Raw genomic sequence first — 18,029 nt, forward strand, 5'->3', positions numbered from 1 at the left:
CCTCTGTTTCATGTTTGTCTGTCGGTGGTTAGTTAGGCGTGCTTGTCTCTGTTGTGCTTATCACGCGGGGACCGCGCATAAACGCGTGCACTGTTGCGAATGAGTGCGGTGTTCGCGTTTAGCTAGCGTTTGTTATTTTCCTTATCTCCTCATTGTATGATTTGCTGTGCCTTTGCTACTCTCGTGTTCTGCCTTGCTGTAGCCTTGTGTCACCCCTGGCAATCGCCTCTCTCGCGATTGCGTTCCTACTTCATATCTGCTGTTGTGTATACACCGTCGCGGGTTGGCGACTAGTTTGGTGCACACACATACAATCTGTCCCTTTGCTCAATCTCATTCGCAATCGCTTCCCAGGCGATTGCGTTCTCACTCGGTTTCCTTGTTGTGTGTCTGCCGTCGCAGGTGGCAGCTAGATTGGTGGACATACATACATTCCTCATCTGTGCTTATTCGCTCTTGTGTCTCTGTTAGCAATCGGCATCTCTGGCGATTGCCTTCTCACTTTGTCTTCATAGTTGTGTGTTCATCGTCGCAGGGTGGCGACTAGTTTGGTGAACACGCATACCCTCTGTCGCTTTGATCTCTCTCTTTCAGGGCTATCTTGCCCTGCGTTTCTTCCCTTCGTGCAATTAATGTCTGGCGTGTGTGGCAGGGCAGAGGAGCTGTTCCTCTGCACTCCACAGCTCCCCCTGTCGACAGGAATTTCCCTCTACAGGTGCATTGCACCTTTTGCTGGGTTCCCGCAAATTATACGCTTGTGGAGGATTTCCGCAGTGTCAGCGCACGTCTTGTGCTGATCACGGAGAGAATTCCACAATCGTTACATTTTCATGCTGAGATAATGCACTTTCTATAGTGAAGGACGGGCAATGCATACACCATCAGGCAGAGGAGAGTAGGGGAGGAAATTACATCAGGATTGGCTTAAAAATAGCCACAGTTAAAATGGGAAATGCTAGGAAGGAGTTTCTCTTTTTTTACTGTAGAAAAATCACTCAAATCAAAATGTGGACAGTGCAAAACATGTGTTATGTAAGTAGAGCAAGTATTTATCTTCATATATATGTGTTTTTTTCTGAGATAGTATAGCTGACAGCTCCTCTTTTTCACTTGCAGGGTGCTGAAAAGTTATTTTAGTCAGGAGATGAAGACTTATCCACTAGGAGAAAACTTAGAAGAAAAAGTGAATTGGATTGAGCCCAATGACTGGTGGACCGGTTGCACCACAGACAGGCACAGGTTATACTTGTGTCATCTCAGACATTCATCGGAGGACAGAGAGACAGAAAAGCTGCTCAAGACTTGTGGTTTCAGAATCAGAGGAGCCTGGAGCTATCCAAAACTAAATGCTGCATATTTCATGGAGTTGAAGTTTAATTATTAATTTCCATAATTTTGCCTGGAATTCCATGTAAGGCCTGGTTCACATTAGCGTTCGCTGTCCGGATTCGCCTGATCGGATCTGGACCGTATACTGTACAAACGGAACGTACGTTCCGCATAGCAATGCAAAGTCTATGCGGCCGTTCACATGCGTCCGTTCCGTACAGAACGGAGCCGGATCGGATCCGGACTTCGGACACTTTTCCAACATGCTCTATTTTTCAGGTCCGGGTCATCTGGCCCACGCACCCGGACCGGAGCCTGACTGCACCATCCGGAAATAGAAACCAATAGGAAACGGAAAGCACAGAACACACTGGCCATAAAAAACTGTCGTTCTACCCCACTTCCTATGCGTTTTCTAGCGGCCATTTTGGATGGGGACACATGGGCCCAGCATTTCTGGAGTGGAGCAGCAGTGACTTAGTGCTGAAGCTGTTTGGCAGTATGTCTGACATGGAGGTGATGCCTTAAATAGCGGAGGGCCTGATTCTACAGATGCACCTTCTGCTGACCTCCCAGACCCCAACAAGTTAAATAGTTTATTTATCTCTTTTACCAAACGGATCTGGATCGCAGCCGTATACATACCTGATGCAACCGGACCGGATCCGGATCGGATCCGGATCCAGTCATCCGGTCTGTTTGGCACAGAAACGCAAGTGTGAACGGGGCCTAAACGAGCAGCTTGTAAGTAATCAGGAAGCAGGAAAAATACAAAGGAAGAAAACCAGTAGTCGATCAAGATCAACCAGAAAAAAAAACACCCTGAACCCCTTTTAACTGCAGATATAGAGTTTGCCATAACTACTTCCTGAGGTAAGATGTTCTAGATTTTAACCACTCTAAGGACTTGATTCACTAAAGTGTGATAACTGCTATCATAGCAGTTATCACACTTTAGTGAATCGAGCCCTAACTGTGAAGGACCCCTTTCTAAATAGATGGCAAAACTTTTTTCCTCCATACGCAAATCATGTCCCCTTGTTTGTTGTACAACCTAGGGACAAAAAGCTCATCTGCCAAGCTTTTATATTGCCCTCTGATGTATTTATACATAATCAGGTGACCTCTCAGTCGCCTTTTCTCCAAGCTTAATAAGCCCAGTTTGTCCATCATTTCCTGGTAAGTGAGCTTTTCCAACCCTCTGATTATTTTAGTTGCCCGTCTTTGTATCCGTTCTAGAAGGTCATTGTCCTTTCTATAGCGTGGTGCCTAAAACTGTATCCTATACTCCAGATGTGGTCTCATAAGTGATTTGAACTGTTAGGCAACACCTTATAAGATGAGAGAAAAATCACACTTTTTGGGTTGCTCTGAAACGCAGCCACTTATATAGCTTATGCAGGGCCGGTTCTACACTATTTGCTGCCTGAGGTAAACTTGTGAGGATGCCTCCCCACCACCGATTTGGAATGATCGCACAGCACCCAACAATTTACTCTGCTTCATTTAATGTTCTCACATGACGTGCTGCAGCTCAACACAATAGAACACTGGCTGGCTGTGAGTCTGTGACAAAGTGCTCACCCTCAGTCACTTCATTCCTCCTCAGGGAGGGACACACAGAACAAAAATGCTGCCCCTGAAATCTCTGCGCCTGATGCAAATGTTTCACCTTGCTTCATGAGAGAACTGGCCCTGAGTCTATGGCAGAATTCCACTCCCGCTTGGATTGGGGTAACTGACCCCAGGTCATCGTTCTCCAGACCATGGACTCCTGGATGAAGGGAGATTGCCAAAGCCAAACTCCCACCTGTAGGATAAAACTAAAATTACAATCTCCCAACAGAGGTGTGAACAGTAATAAAAGGAGGGTGGTGGCACCCAATAAAAAATAAATTACACTAAAACTTATTTAAAAGCAGAGGTGCTTGTTCCCTGCCCTTTGCAGCCACCAGGCACAAAACTTAATTGAGCTGAAGAAGCAGGAAAGCACCTGCGAAACGTGTTTTGTAATGAAATTTTCTTAAATCGCTAAATGATTAGCTTTTTCATCAGGCAAGGTAAGCGAACCCAACCAACTCTCTTTTTTTATATTAAGTTATAATGTATTTTATTTTTATTAGGCGCCTCTATCCACCAGTTATGTCGATGATCATGCTTCTACCTCTCCCCACAGACAAGTGATAAAAAGTGACAAACATCGTTTTAAAGATCTAACGCATCAGTAAATATCCATCAACAAGAAATGGCCAGTTCACGTCACACTTCAACATGCATGCTGTCCTGGCTTCCTGCAGGAGAGGAATGTCACATGGAATTATTAACAATATACTAACACACAGCAAAACGCATTAAACAGGTTTATCTTAATGTTGTTGCTTGACTGGACATGACTGGGTAAGAACAGCGGGGGAAATCTTCCTCTTCATTGAGTAATGTGTCAAAGTAGGTCTGATGATCACATGTCCAAACGGACCGCTCCAAGGCTGGGCATCCTCCACCAAACCAATCAGGTGGAGTGTTTGTAGAGTTCATCATGACCTTTCACTAATATGTGCTTAATTTAATAAGGTTCTCCTGAACATTGAAGACGTATCAATAGTTTTCCAGTTTTTTCTGCTAATGCTTCCCTCTCTACCTACATAAGATACATATTACAAATTAACAATTACTATATTTAAAGGGAACCTACTAATTCTTTCTGTTTTAAGAAAGCAAACTTTTGTTTTTCTTAGCATTTTAGTAAGGGGGCTTTTAGGACCATTGTAATCCCTTACACACTCCAATGAGTTCTGGGTCACCATGAGCTTGCTGGTTAGTCTGTACCTCTCGGTGTTACAAGCCCTACTGCATAGAGCCAAAGTAATCCATGCCATGCACTGATGAGGATCAAACAATCCGAAACAGTCTGTATGCATGTTGGATTATTATGGCTCTGTACAAATTAACAAGCTGACACATCATTGCATTCCAGCGGTTCTGGAGGTGTGTTTAGCTGCTAAGGGTACAATGGTTAATTTGCATATTATTCAGCAATGTTGCACTGGGAGACTTCTCAAGCTCACTCTAACCTGAATTATCGCAAAGTCTTTATGTTTTAAGAAAGCAAACTTTTGTTTTTCTAAAGGGAACCTAAACTGAGAGAGATATTGATGTTTCCTTTTAAACAATACCAGTTGCCTGGCAGTCCTGCTGAGCTCTTTGGCTGCAGTGGTGGCTGAATCACACACCTGAAACAAGCATGCAGCTAATCCAGTCTGGCTTCAGTCAGAGCACCTGATCTGCATGCTTATTGAGGGGCTGTGGCTAAAAGTATTAGCGACACAGGATCAGCAGGAGAGTCAGGCAACTGATATTATTTTAAAAGGAAAAATCCATATCCTCCTCAGTTTAGGTTCCCTTTAAGGGCTGGTGCACACCAAGAGCGCTTCTGAGCACTTTTTACAATGCTTGTGCTTTTTTGGCTAATGTATTTGGGAGGGATCACTCCAGAAAAATGTGCTTTTTTCCCAAACACAAACACGGGTCCTGCAGCATTTCTGCTGATTTCTGAGGCGGTTCAGCCTCAATGTTAAAGAGAATCTACGCATACTGTCCAATTTAAACAATAAAAAACATACCAATCGAGTCACTGTGATCTGCAGGATCCCTCTTTGCCGTTTCCGCTGCTCTCCGCCGCGATTCTGGCTTTTAATCGCCAGTTTTAGGCAGTGTTTACAAACAAAAACAAGGCCGCTAACCAGGAAGTGATGTTTGTATATATATATATATATATATATATATATATATATATATATATATATATATATATATACACCGTATATATCAGCTCTTCTTCTTTTTATTTAGAGCAAATTTAGATACAGCAGACAGTTTCGGTCGTCCCCGACCTTTATCAATGCCAAGTAACAAATGAATAATGGTCATATATACCTGCCCCAACAGGAAATGACATCATGGTAATGTGGGTTACACCCTTTAGGTACATAAACAAAAACAAAAATACAGGAAGTGCAAACAATATACACCTATCTCCTCAATCATAAATCAGTCCATGATCCAAATCGTGTCGCAATATTTGCTACACGATTTGGTTCATGGACTGATTTATGATTGAGGAGATAAGTGCATATTGTTTGCACTTCCTGTATTTTTGTTTATTTTGTGGTGACAGTTTCCGGCCTGTGAACCTCATTGCATTGTGGGAAATGGCTGTTTACAGCTGTTTCCAACTGCCAAAAAAGCAAGCATCATCTCCCTCCAGTGACATCACCTGCCAGCAGTAAAATGTCACCATGTGATAAATGTCAGAATGTAAATCAGGGAGAGGAAATATTTTACAATGGGCAAACACTGACTAAGGACCGGTTCACATTTGCGTTTTTTCATGGAAACGGACATACGGATCCAGCCATCAGGGGCAGGTAAAAACTGTCAGTTTTTACAGCCAGTATGCTGTAAAATGTCTGTTTTCTATTTGTTCCTATATACCGTGTTTCCCCTAAAGTAAGACATACCCTGAGAATAAAACCTAGCAGGAATTTCAAGAATGCTTGAAATGTAAGACATCCTCCGCATTTAAGCCCTAGCTAGGCAGCAGCCCACATGACACCAGCAAGTCACGCTCCCAATACAAAGCCTGGATACAGGCGAGCAGCAGTATAATGTGAGTTCTACTCAGTCCTATATATGTGTTAGGCAATTTGTGTTTTTGTTGGAGCCAGCTCTCCTGATCTGTCCTGATAAGCATCAGCAGCACTTCACCTCTTCACCTTTTCACAGGACACACAGCTTATCCTATTATAGCTCTGTGGAGCTTGACAGAGTTCTCTGCCTGCAAGAAATAGACTCTTACCCACATGATCAGCAGAATCAATTTCTTGTAATTGAGAGCCAATATCTGCAAACCACAAGCTCTGTGTATGTTGCACATGGCATGCAGTATGTACACTTTGTATAAGAAAACTACCAGTGTGTGCCCAAAAATAAGACATCCTCTGAAAATAAGCTCTAGCACATCTTTTAGTGCAAAAATTAATATAAGACAGTGTCTTATTTTCGGGGAAACATGGGTAGCTGAAAAACTTTCCATTTCCGCTCCACTGGGCAAACAGTCCAGGAAATTAGGTGTTGCTGCATTTTTTTGTCCGTTGAGTGGAACGGACAACATATCCATACAAGCGGATGGATGTGAACGCATCTATTGGTTTAACATTGGATCCATTTACATAGCAGTGCATTTGTACAGTATACGCTCCGCTCCTGTTCCGCTCACCGCTAATGTGAACCAGGCCTAAATAATTTATGCATAGTTATTGTAAAAATGAAGCACCTTTTTAATTACATTTTCACCGGAGTTCCTCTTTAAGCGACGAGGGCTAGAGTCAATGAATTCTCCCGGTTAATATGAAACGCAGACTCTGATCCCAAAATAGTAGCATTGACCTCCTAGCAATGTAGCTCTATTACAGGCAGGTAATCTGCACGTCTGAGCCTTCATAAAGCTCCACAGGCAAAAGTTATTAAAATAATTCTAAACTACCTTCCAGCCTGGCTGAGTGTATTATTGTACAGCGTGGTGGGAATCTATTGAACTGATGTCTATTTCACAGCAAACAATGCAGCGGAGAATTGTCCCGAGGCCCGTTCATTGTCCGGCCTCCTCTTCCCGGAATGTCGGCGCACACGGATGGCTCCGCACACCTACATCACGCTGCCCGCCTAGAAATTAATTACTCTGCAAACACAAAGGGAACGTCCCAGCCTGTGCATTGCAATGATAAAGAAACACAAAACAAAAGGGGGTAGAGGCACGAGACTCTGCCATTAATTATAGCAGCTTTCAGGATAGGTGCACAAGGGAGGACACATTCATTTCCTAGTCTATAGCTCACTATCCTGTCGCTGCCAGATGATCTCGGATTCCAGGTACAATGCCAGCATTTGGAACGTTGTCCCAGGCAAAGTCGGTAGTTTTCAAAATTCTAGCTCAAATTTACTAACCGATAAATATTGTATTTGTGGATAAAGGTTAGAACGTCTACTTTTAATCCATTCTGTGCACAAGAGCCAGATCACTGACAAGGCAACTTAGCCAAGGGCCTAGGGCATAGCTCCCAACTGTCCCTCTTTTGGGGGGACAGCCCCTCTTTGAGAACCCAGTCCCTCTGTCCCTCTTTCTTCCCTATCTGTCCCTCTTTTAGGACTGATGTGCAGACCTGTGTAAATATATGTATTTTTTTTCCTCAAAATGTGTTTAATTGACTCTAAACTTTATTACCATCCTTTAAATATATATATTTCTTATTTTCAAATGTTAATATAAAGGATAATAGACCAGGAGTGAAAAGACCAGTGTGTTTTGAATTATAAAACAACAAATTTTTCTAATGAAAAGTTTATGGCATGTGCGACTACGGGTGTGTCTGAGGTGTAATTAAGGGCGTGGCAAGGGTGTGGCTTAAGTGTCCCTCTTTCTTATCTCAAAAAGTTGGGAGGTATGGCCTAGGGGACCGCTTGGCAGAGGCGTAGCTAGGGCTTTCAGCGCCCGAGGACAAAGACTATTAATGCGCCCTCTAAGAAGGGACCTGCGCGCTGCGCCAAAAAAGGGGCGTGGCCACACAACAGATTGTAGGCCTGGTAATGGGTGGGGCCAAATATACATGATTTTAGCAGTGGTGTAAAAGGTCTGCCAGGGAAGTTTGAGCTCTGCCATAGTGTTTCCCCCCAAAATACATGTAATCTGACAGCATTTCACCAAAAATACATGTAATTAGGCAGAGGTTCCTCCAAAATACAGATAATTCCCCCAAAATAGACATAATCTGGCAGCAGTGGTTCCCCCAACATACCTATAATTTGGCAGCTGTTCACCAAAATACACTTAATCTGGCAGCAGCGGTTCCCCAAAAATACAGTTAATCTGGCAGCAGTTACCCCAAAATAGGTTCCCCCAGTATAGGTAACCCGGTCTATAGGTGTCCCCAGTGAAAGTAACCAGGCCTATAGGTGTCCCCAGAATAGGTAGCCCGAGGTATATGTGTCCTAAGTATATGTAGCCAGGTGTATATGTGTCCCCTGTATATGTAGCCAGGTGTAAACTGTATATGTCCACAGTAAATGTAGCCAGGGGTATGGGTGTCCCCAGTATATGTAGCCAGGTGTATATGTGCCCAGTATATGTAGCCTGGGGTATGTGTCCTCAGTATATGTAGTCAGGGGTATATAAGTGCCCAGTATATGTAGCCAGGGGTATAGGTGTCCCCAGTATATGTAGCCAGGGGTATATGTCCCCAGTATATGTAGCCAGGCGTATAGGTGTCCCCAGCATATGTAGCCAGGGTGTATATGTGCCCAGTATATGTAGCTAGGGGTATAGGTGTTCCCAGTATATGTAGCCAGGGGTATATGTGCCCAGTATATGTAGTCAGGGGTATATGTCCCCAGTATATGTAGCCAGGGGTATATGTGCCCAGTATATGTAGTCAGGGGTATATGTCCCCAGTATATGTAGCCAGGGGTATAGGTGTCCCCGTTATATATGTAGCCAGGCATATAGGTGTCCCCAGTATATGTAGCCAAGTTGTATATGTCCCCAGTATATGTAGCCAAGTTGTATATGTCCCCAGTATATGTAGTCAGGGGTATATGTCCCCAGTATATGTAGTCAGGGGTATATGTCCCCAGTATATGTAGTCAGGGGTATATGTCCCCAGTATATGTAGCGAGGCGTATAGGTGTCCCCAGTATATGTAGCCAAGGGGTACATGTCCTCAGTATATGTAGTCAGGGGTATATGTCCCCAGTATATGTAGCCAAGGGGTACATGTCCTCAGTATATGTAGTCAGGGGTATATGTCCCCAGTATATGATTTGTAGCCAAGGGGTACATGTCCTCAGTATATGTAGTCAGGGGTATATGTCCCCAGTATATGTAGCCAAGGGGTACATGTCCTCAGTATATGTAGTCAGGGGTATATGTCCCCAGTATATGTAGCCAAGGGTTACATGTCCTCAGTATATGTAGTCAGGGGAATATGTCCCCAGTATATGTAGCCAAGGGGTACATGTCCTCAGTATATGTAGTCAGGAGTATATGTCCCCAGTATATGTAGCCAAGGGTTACATGTCCTCAGTATATGTAGTCAGGGGTATATGTCCCCACTATATGTAGGCAGGCGTATAGGTGTCCCCAGTATATGTAGCCAAGGGGTACATGTCCTCAGTATATGTAGTCAGGGGTATATGTCCCCAGTATATGTAGCCAAGGGTTACATGTCCTCAGTATATGTAGTCAGGGGTATATGTCCCCACTATATGTAGGCAGGCGTATAGGTGTCCCCAGTATATGTAGCCAAGGGGTACATGTCCTCAGTATATGTAGTCAGGGGTATATGTCCCCAGTATATGTAGCCAAGGGTTACATGTCCTCAGTATATGTAGTCAGGGGTATATGTCCCCACTATATGTAGGCAGGCGTATAGGTGTCCCCAGTATATGTAGCCAAGGGGTACATGTCCTCAGTATATGTAGTCAGGGGTATATGTCCCCAGTATATGTAGCCATAACCCCCTCTCTAACCTTAGGGCTCCCCTTTCTGTCTCGCTCCCCCCTCCAGATATGAGCAGCGGGCGGGCGGCAGATCACTTACTCTATTCCCGGTGCATAGAAAGATCTGTGATCCGCTACTCTGGTCTAGACTAGACCAGAGTAGCGGAGCACAGATCTCTCTACTCCGCCACAAATAGAGTAAGTGTTCTGCTGCCCACCCGCCGCTCATATCTGGAGAGGGAGCGAGAGATAGGGGGAGACCTAAGGTGAGGAAAGGGGGGGGGGGAGATGTCCCCCCTTCCCACCGCTGTGCCCACCACTCTCCCACCTCTCTGCGCTCCCGCTAGGGGGTAATAATTTTTTTTAAAAAACCTCAGGTCACGGCTGGGCGCCCCTAGGGACCCAGCGCCCCAGGAGCATGTATCCTACCCCGCCCACCCCAAGCTACGCCCCCGCCGCTGGGTGTTCAGGAGCCAACATGACAGCTCCTCTAGCCCTCTGACCCCACATGCCAATTTACAAACCCCTCAAAAAGCGGGTTGCAAGCCTTGGAAGGTAAAGCTGGTATCTTTTGTATCGTACCCTTCTTCATCCTAATAAATCACTGCGGTAAAAGTGGCACCAATGAGGGTGAGGGGAAAATCCCACACTTTATATGAATTCATGTGAATATTCTTTTTTCGACAATGCCAATTACCGATTGATTTCCGAGTTGCCTTTTTTTGGTAATTTTTTTGCTTTCTCTGATTGGCCAAATAGTTCCAAGTTGTTTTTGCTTTCTCTGATTGGTCCAATGCTTCCGAGTTCTGTGATTGGTCTGAAATTACTGATTTGTGGTAATGCGGTATTTCTGCAGAAATCCGACTTCTGAGTTTCGGAAAATGGAAATCGCAACCTGTAGTTCTACCTTCTGGTTTTTTTAATTCGTTTTTTTTTTTGTGTATAGCATGAAATATATTGAAAAGTACTTAATTGACAATATCCAGCAGTCCCTTATTGCCATGGCAGTGACAGTTTCTTCCCCAGCACAAAGCCAGTCACCTGCTACAGCCCACACCCCTTTAAAGTGTTCCCGAAGGCGGTGCAGGGGAAGGGTGCAGATAGGACACAGAGGCATGTTCCCTACCTCATGATATGCCACTGTGCCCCCCCATGCCGCTCTCTGCCCCCCCCCCCCCAGTGCTATAAACCTCTGACATTGGCATCAATGATTGTCGCTAATCTCGAGGGGGAAGGAGGAGAGGGATTCATTGCTCAAAACGCGCTCTTGCCGGCTTTCCCCAGCTGCTATTGGGCAGCTGTCTCTCCCTGGCCGCTCCCCCTGCCGCTCCCCTGTCTCCCTGCACGGTGAGAGAGCAGCTTGCCTTGCTTCCAGGATCGTGAACTCAAACCCAAAGGTTACGAAAATGAAAGTAAGGAGATGGGGGCCACAGGAGTGGGGGAGAGCAGCGGATCAGGTAGCATTGTTTTTTTTTGTTTTTTATGTCCCTATCTTAGATTCTCTTTAAAGGACAACTGAAGTGAGAGGTATATGGAGGCTGCCATATTTATTTTTCTTTAAACAATGCAAATTGCCTGGCTTTCCAGCTGATCCTCTGCTTTAAATACTTTTAGCCATAGACACTGAACAAGCCTTGCCGATCAGGTGCTCTGACTATAGTATGACTGGATTAGCTGCAATGTATGCTTGTTTCAGGTGTGTGATTCAGACACACTTGGTTTTAATGGGAGGGGTGGGTTTTTGTGATTGTCTGTCTATCTTTTGAATAAATTTGCTTTATTAATATTTATATACTAGAGAGTCTCCCTATTCCATTCTTTTTGAATTATGCATGTTTTTTAGATGATACTCGAATTTATAGGTTGATACCCCACATCCTTGCTGTGTTTGTAATGAATGTCTTGTTTACATTTTTATTTTATACTATTTTACTTTAACTGGTTTTGGATTGTGGAACGAATCCTTTGGGTTTGCATCAATTCTTATGTGGAAATTGACTTTGATGTATGAGTGCTTTGGATTACAAGCATATTTCCGGATCGAATTATGCTCGCAAACCAAGGTTTCACTGAAACTCCATTTAAAGAGACTCTGAAGGCACTTAAAAATGGCTTTTTACCTTTTATTTATGTTAGGCATGTTTTCCCTGTTAAAACGCCGCTATCCTGCGGCAGAACGAGGATTTTTTACCCCCCAAATCCCCTGTGCAAAATCCACAACTTTCCTGGTCTTGGATTTTGCTGCCCAGGGAGGCAGAGCGTTCGGCTGTAGCTCTGCCTCCATGCACGTCCATCAGCGCTGATCGCCGCCTCTCCCCCGCCCCTCTCAGTGAAGGAAGACTGAGAGGGGCGGGGGAGAGACGGAGATACGTGCTGATGGACGTGAGTAGAGGCAGAGCTGCAGCCAAAAGCTCTGCCTCTCACGAAAGCGCTCCCCGCAATGTGCCCCAGGGGATTTGGGGGGTAAAAAACCCTCGTTCTGCTGCAGGATAGCAGTTTTTTTAACAGGGAAAACATGCCTAACAGAAATAAAAGGTAAAAATCCGTTATTAAATTGGCTTCAGACTCTCTTTAAGCCACTATGAGGGAGATGAACCCAGATCTCTGTTCCTGGTTGGCCCGCTGCATGGAAAATAAAAGCAATGCTTCCGTTTTATTAAAAACATATATATTTGGCAACAATGAACTTCATTTTACATAAAAATAGTGTAGTAACTCTAATAAAAAAAATGGCATGAGAATTCCTCTTTCTCTCGTGTCTATCACTTTTTAAGAAACAGCTGTCTGGTCCTCACTCACACATAGGGCATACGAATAAATAAGGCTTGCCTATTACGGCACCGAATGGTAGCTGGTTCAGGACGCATGCAGCGGACATTGTAGGAGGTCCCGGACATCTTAATTCAAACACGGTCCTCTTCATTCAAGCCTGGACATCTTCATTCAAGCCTGGACATCTTCATTCAAGCACGGTCCTCTTCATTCAAGCCTGGACATCTTCATTCAATCCTGGACATCTTCATTCAAGCACGTCAGGAGGTAAGGCTGGCTTGGCTTTATTTCTGTCAATATTGCACTAAGCTGAAGATCGTCCCGATTTCCATAGGATTCCGGGGTTCTCGTATCAGACATCTTCTTAGTTGCATGACCCAGACTGTGTGGCAATGCCCCGCTTTTTGGAATGTTATTTGCCCGGTGGTCCGGGATAAGGGGGCGGGGCACGGTATTGTACAGGCGTTGGTGGGGTGGGAGTGTAGGGAGGGGGTAGGTCCATAGGGTACTCCATCTCATATTCAAAGCTGTATGGTGGCGGAGAAACTGCAATGAAAGGCAAATACACAAGCTATTAGTGACAGCAAGTAAATGGTTCCCATACATATATATGCAGGGTATAGCCCCTAAGAAAGGCAAGAAGAAAGGAGCGCACCGCGTCAGACGGCATCCCCGCGACCTGACTCCGCCCACCGCATCCAGCTCCACGCCATCCACATCGGCTCCCGCAGCTCTGGCCAAGCGCGGCTGACAGGAGAGGACTGCTGGCAGGCCAAACAGGCGCTCTGATTTCATCATACACTGTGAGTGTATTTTTATGCGTGTCATTTTTTAAGTAAAAAATTTTATTGCACCAGCGGTGCGCTCCTTTCTTCTTGCCTTTTTTACATAGATTTACTGGAGCCACCCAGTTACTGGAGCAGCACCCATCATTCACTTCCATCACTTTGTGTAGACAGCGCAGTGTTTTTCTTTGCTGTATAGCCCCTAAGGGCCCGTTTCCACTATAGCGTTGCGGAATCGCCGGCGAATCACCGCAGGCAAATCGCATGCGGGTGCGATTCCGCATGCGTTTTTTGCCGCGATTTCGCATGCGATTTCGCATAGGTAAGGCTGTATGCGAATTTAACCATGTCACTGCCTGTGTAAATTAACATTAATACCTATGCGAAATCGCATGCGAAATCGCGGCAAAAAACGCATGGGGAAAACGCATGCGATTTCCCTATTAAATACATTCGCCTGCATTCCACACGCAGGCGAATTCTGAGGGCCCTACCCTGCAGATTTTTTCTGCACAGAAAAACGTGCGGGGAAACGCACAAGTGGAAACAGTCCCATCCACTTGTACTGACTGTGCGAATCCGCATGCGGGCAACGCATGCGGATTCGCGATAGTGGAAACGGGCCCTAAGACTCTGACAAAAGTTAAAATATTGAAAAAAAATTACATTTTTAAGAAATAGCTTTACTGTATGTATCTTAAAGGATACCTTAGCAATGTAAAAAAGGATGCCTTATGTGTGTATGGGGAGTCTTACTGCACCTCCTGTGCCCCGGCGTCACCCTTAGTTGTTCTCCAAGTTGCCTCGCTCTGCCCCCCCTACCACCCAGACATACTACGCTGCACAGAATGTTCCCTAGGGTACCTTACGACTGTGCTCCCTGGCGACGCCATATGATGTGAGCGTGCATGAGCGGACATACTGTGCATGCACAGCGTAGCATGTCTGGGTTGGAGGTCACCAACCGTGCCAACCAGGAGGGGCAGAATGAGGCAACTTGGAGCAGAACGGAGGGTGACGCCGGGTCACTGGAGGTGCGGTAAGACTCTGCACACCTCCCCCTACAGGCATAAGGCGTACTTTTTTTAAATTGATTAAGAGCTAAGGTATTCTTTAATGATTACAATATTTTACAATATTCATTTAAAAGATGGTTGCTCATTATAGAATCTTTCCTATCAGCCTAATTTAAAGGCAGGAGCTTTTACTGCTTTTAGGTACATCACTGCCAAGTGTTTGTTTACAGCAGGGGTGTCAAACTCAAACACAAAGTGGGCCGAAATTGTACACTGGGACCTAGTTGAAGGCCAACCTCAATGTCTACTGGCCAGCTTCCTCCCTTATAAAGTTCCCTGGTGTCTAGTGGTCCTCCCTCCCCTATGCAGTTCCCTGGTGTTTAGTGGTCCCCTCCCTCCCCTGTACAGTTCCCTGGTGTCTAGAGGCTCCCATCCTCCCCTATACAGTTCCCTAGTGTATAGTGCTTCCCCCCCTACCTCCCCATATGGCTTCTCTGGTGTTCCAGGGTTTCACCTCCAATATAGCTTCCCTAGTGGTCTAGAGCGGGCCAAACATAATGCACAGTGGGGAAACCTCTTGTGGGCCAAATTTAATGGCTATGAGGGCCACATTTGGCCTGCGGGATGGAGTTTGACATGTATTGTTTACAGTGTGTTTTCCAAAGTGACCATAAAACATAACCTGGTTTCCCAGAGTGCTCTGGGAGAGAAGGCTACAAAAGTGATCATTGTTACACATACCATGGTGGTTTGTTTTATCTAGACAAAAATTAGTGATGGTCAGTGAGATGCGAATAATTCTGAGCTAATGCAAATTCTATGCTTACTTCTTCAACTTGGAATTGGACTAGTCAAATGCAGCAGTTGCCACTTCTAGGCTACATGCATACAATTTGCAGAGTTTGTGGCCTTTTTGTAACTGAATTTTTCTCAAGTATATGATGTATGCATATATATATATATATATATATATATTTTTTTTTGTGCACAATAAATAGATACAAAAATAAAAAAATGAGGAGCCCCATGATTTTCTTTCCTACAAAGCAGTGAAAACCAAGGCTCTCTTCTGTGTACCAGTCAGGCCATCAGGTGGAGGTATAAAAATAAGATAAACCAAACATTTAACTGTAATATTCATAATTCTTAAAAAAAAACATTTAAATACTAAATCTGATAAATAAGACAAAATAAGAAAAAAAACACTATCTTTCCATAAGCTGTGTTTTATAACTTTGTCAGTTCATCATGTCCCTTACATAAAGAGTTCTTCCTTAAGGTCACATGACCCGCTCACCTGAGTAGGAGCTGATTGCATTGATATGTGTGGTTTGGATAACTCCCACTCTCGTTCCTCGATTGCTCTTCATACACATACAGATACAGATTGCGATTCCTGCGATGACTCCCATAATGAACACGATCCCAAACACGATCCCTGCTATCGCTGTGCCCCTAAAAAACACACAAAATGCAAATCACATTTACATCACAACACCACAGATAGAATTAAAGAAGTTAATACAGTTTTAACCACTTCACCACTGAGGGGTTTTACCCCTTGAGCACCAGAGCAGTTTTCACCTTTCAGCGCCCCTTCCATTCATTCGTCAATAACTTTATTATTAGTTATCGCAATGACATTAATTATATCTTGTTTCTTTGGCCACCAATTAGGCTTTCTTTAGGTGGGACATTATGCCAAGAATTATTTTATTCTAAATGTGTTTTAATGGGAAAATAGGAAAAAATGTGGGGAAAAAAATCATTTTTCAGTTTTTGGCCATTATAGTTTTTAAATAATGAATGCTACTGTAATTAAAATCCATGAAATTTATTTGCCCATTTGTCCCGGTTATTACACCGTTTAAATTATGTCCCTATCACAATGTTTGGCGCCGATATTTTATTTGGAAATAAAGGTGCATTTTTTTCAGTTTTGCGTCCATCCCTAATTACAAGCCCATAGTTTATAAAGTAACAGTGTTGTACCCTCTTGACATAAATATTTAAAGAGTTCAGTCCCTAAGGTAACTATTTATGTATTTTTTTATTGTATTTTTTTTCTTTTTATTACAATAAAAAAATAAATTGGGGAGTGTGGGAGGTAATGAGTTAATTTATAGTGTAAAAGTATGTATTTGTATATGAAAAATGTTTTGGATGTAGTTTTACTATTTGGCCACAAGATGGCCACAGTAATTTTTTGTTCATGCAACCTGTGAGCAACGGAAGTACGCTTACATGACGTTCAATGAGGCTGGGAAACTTTTTTTTTTTTTCACATTAATCGCGCTGCTTCTCATAGAAGCAGCCGATCATTGCTGGGGGGCTGAGATCAACGAACGGGGAAAGTTTTTCCCCGTTCATTGATCTCGGGGCGAGCAGCCGGCGGCGTGCACGAGCGCAGGAGCGCGCGCACGAGAGAGCGCGGACAGCGGCAGGAGGTGCGTATATCTACGCTCCTGGTGGGCAAAGGGTGTAAAAAGGAGCGTAGATATACGCACCGCTGGTGGTAAAGTGGTTAATGGAGTACGCATTCATTAAGAATAACTTTTATTATTTATACATAATGTCTTTTTGGGTCTCTTTAACCTACTTACTTTTATTACCTGTACTTTCCTTATCTAAATATGTCAGTGGACAACTAAAGAAATGGACTGCTTAACTAAATGGTTTAAAGGATACCCGAGGCAATATGTGACATGATGAGATAGACATGGGTATGTACAGTGCCTAGCACACAAATAACTATGCTGTGTTCCTTCTTTTCTTTCTCTGCCTGAAAGAGTTAAATATCAGGTATGTAAGTGGCTGACTCAGACAGGAAGTGACTACAGTGTGACCCTCACTGATAAGAAGTTCCAATTATAATCCTAGCAGAAAATCGCTTCTGAGAGCAGGAAAGAAATAAAAAGGGTCAATAGTTTATAGATTTTAGCTATGGCATACTTCAATGAATGTGTCATTGAGCAAAAACAATAAAACAGTTAAAACATAAAAAGTAGATTTAAACATAAAATAAAACTGTGAAATAATTTTTAGGAGAAGGAAGATAGATACAATCGTTTATTTGATTCGTTTATTTGTGCCTCCGGTGTCCTTTAACAACAATGGAATGAATGTGCGGATTTTACTGTACTGCTTTCACAGTGGGACGTTACAGGCGCAGGTTAGAGCAGCATGTAACGCAGCCCAACTCACAGTAATGAAAAATCAATGGGCTGTTCACAGTGCCCACATTGTGTTACAGTGTAACGCTGGACGTTCAAAGAAAGTGCAGCATGCTGTGCGTTATAGGTGGTTTTAGCTGTGTTAGACTGTTTGCACATGCGCAGTAAGGGGAGAGCCCCTATTGTTCCTAGCCACATGGCTAATTAATATTCACTGCACTGTAGTGTTGTCCAGATCATTAACAAATCTTTGGATCTTTTTTGTGAGTCGAATCATCCGGATCATCACAATGAAGGATTTGGTTCACAGTGGATGTCTGGAAGAAACAGGAACTGCAGCTTCTGTGCACAAGCACAATCTTCCTGCTGCAACTCTCCCTTCCCCATTAGCACCCTCAATGTGC

General features: G+C 43.9%; 1 protein-coding gene across 1 annotated transcript in view; it reads right to left on the reverse strand.

Annotated features, from left to right (window-relative positions):
- Nucleotides 1-12,558: 12,558 nt before the first annotated feature.
- CYYR1 (cysteine and tyrosine rich 1) overlaps nucleotides 12,559-18,029 on the reverse strand; it is an 88,473-nt gene continuing 83,002 nt past the window's right edge. Inside the window, exons 3-4 of the mRNA XM_068266136.1 lie at nucleotides 15,750-15,907; nucleotides 12,559-13,197 (exon numbers count right to left, since the gene is read on the reverse strand). Of these exons, the coding sequence (XP_068122237.1) occupies nucleotides 13,064-13,197; nucleotides 15,750-15,907 (292 nt within the window). The 3' untranslated portion in view covers nucleotides 12,559-13,063. The remainder of the gene's footprint in view (nucleotides 13,198-15,749; nucleotides 15,908-18,029) is intronic.

The sequence above is a fragment of the Hyperolius riggenbachi genome, chromosome 2, assembly GCF_040937935.1.
Source record: "Hyperolius riggenbachi isolate aHypRig1 chromosome 2, aHypRig1.pri, whole genome shotgun sequence".
NCBI classification, from domain to species: Eukaryota; Metazoa; Chordata; class Amphibia; order Anura; family Hyperoliidae; genus Hyperolius; species Hyperolius riggenbachi.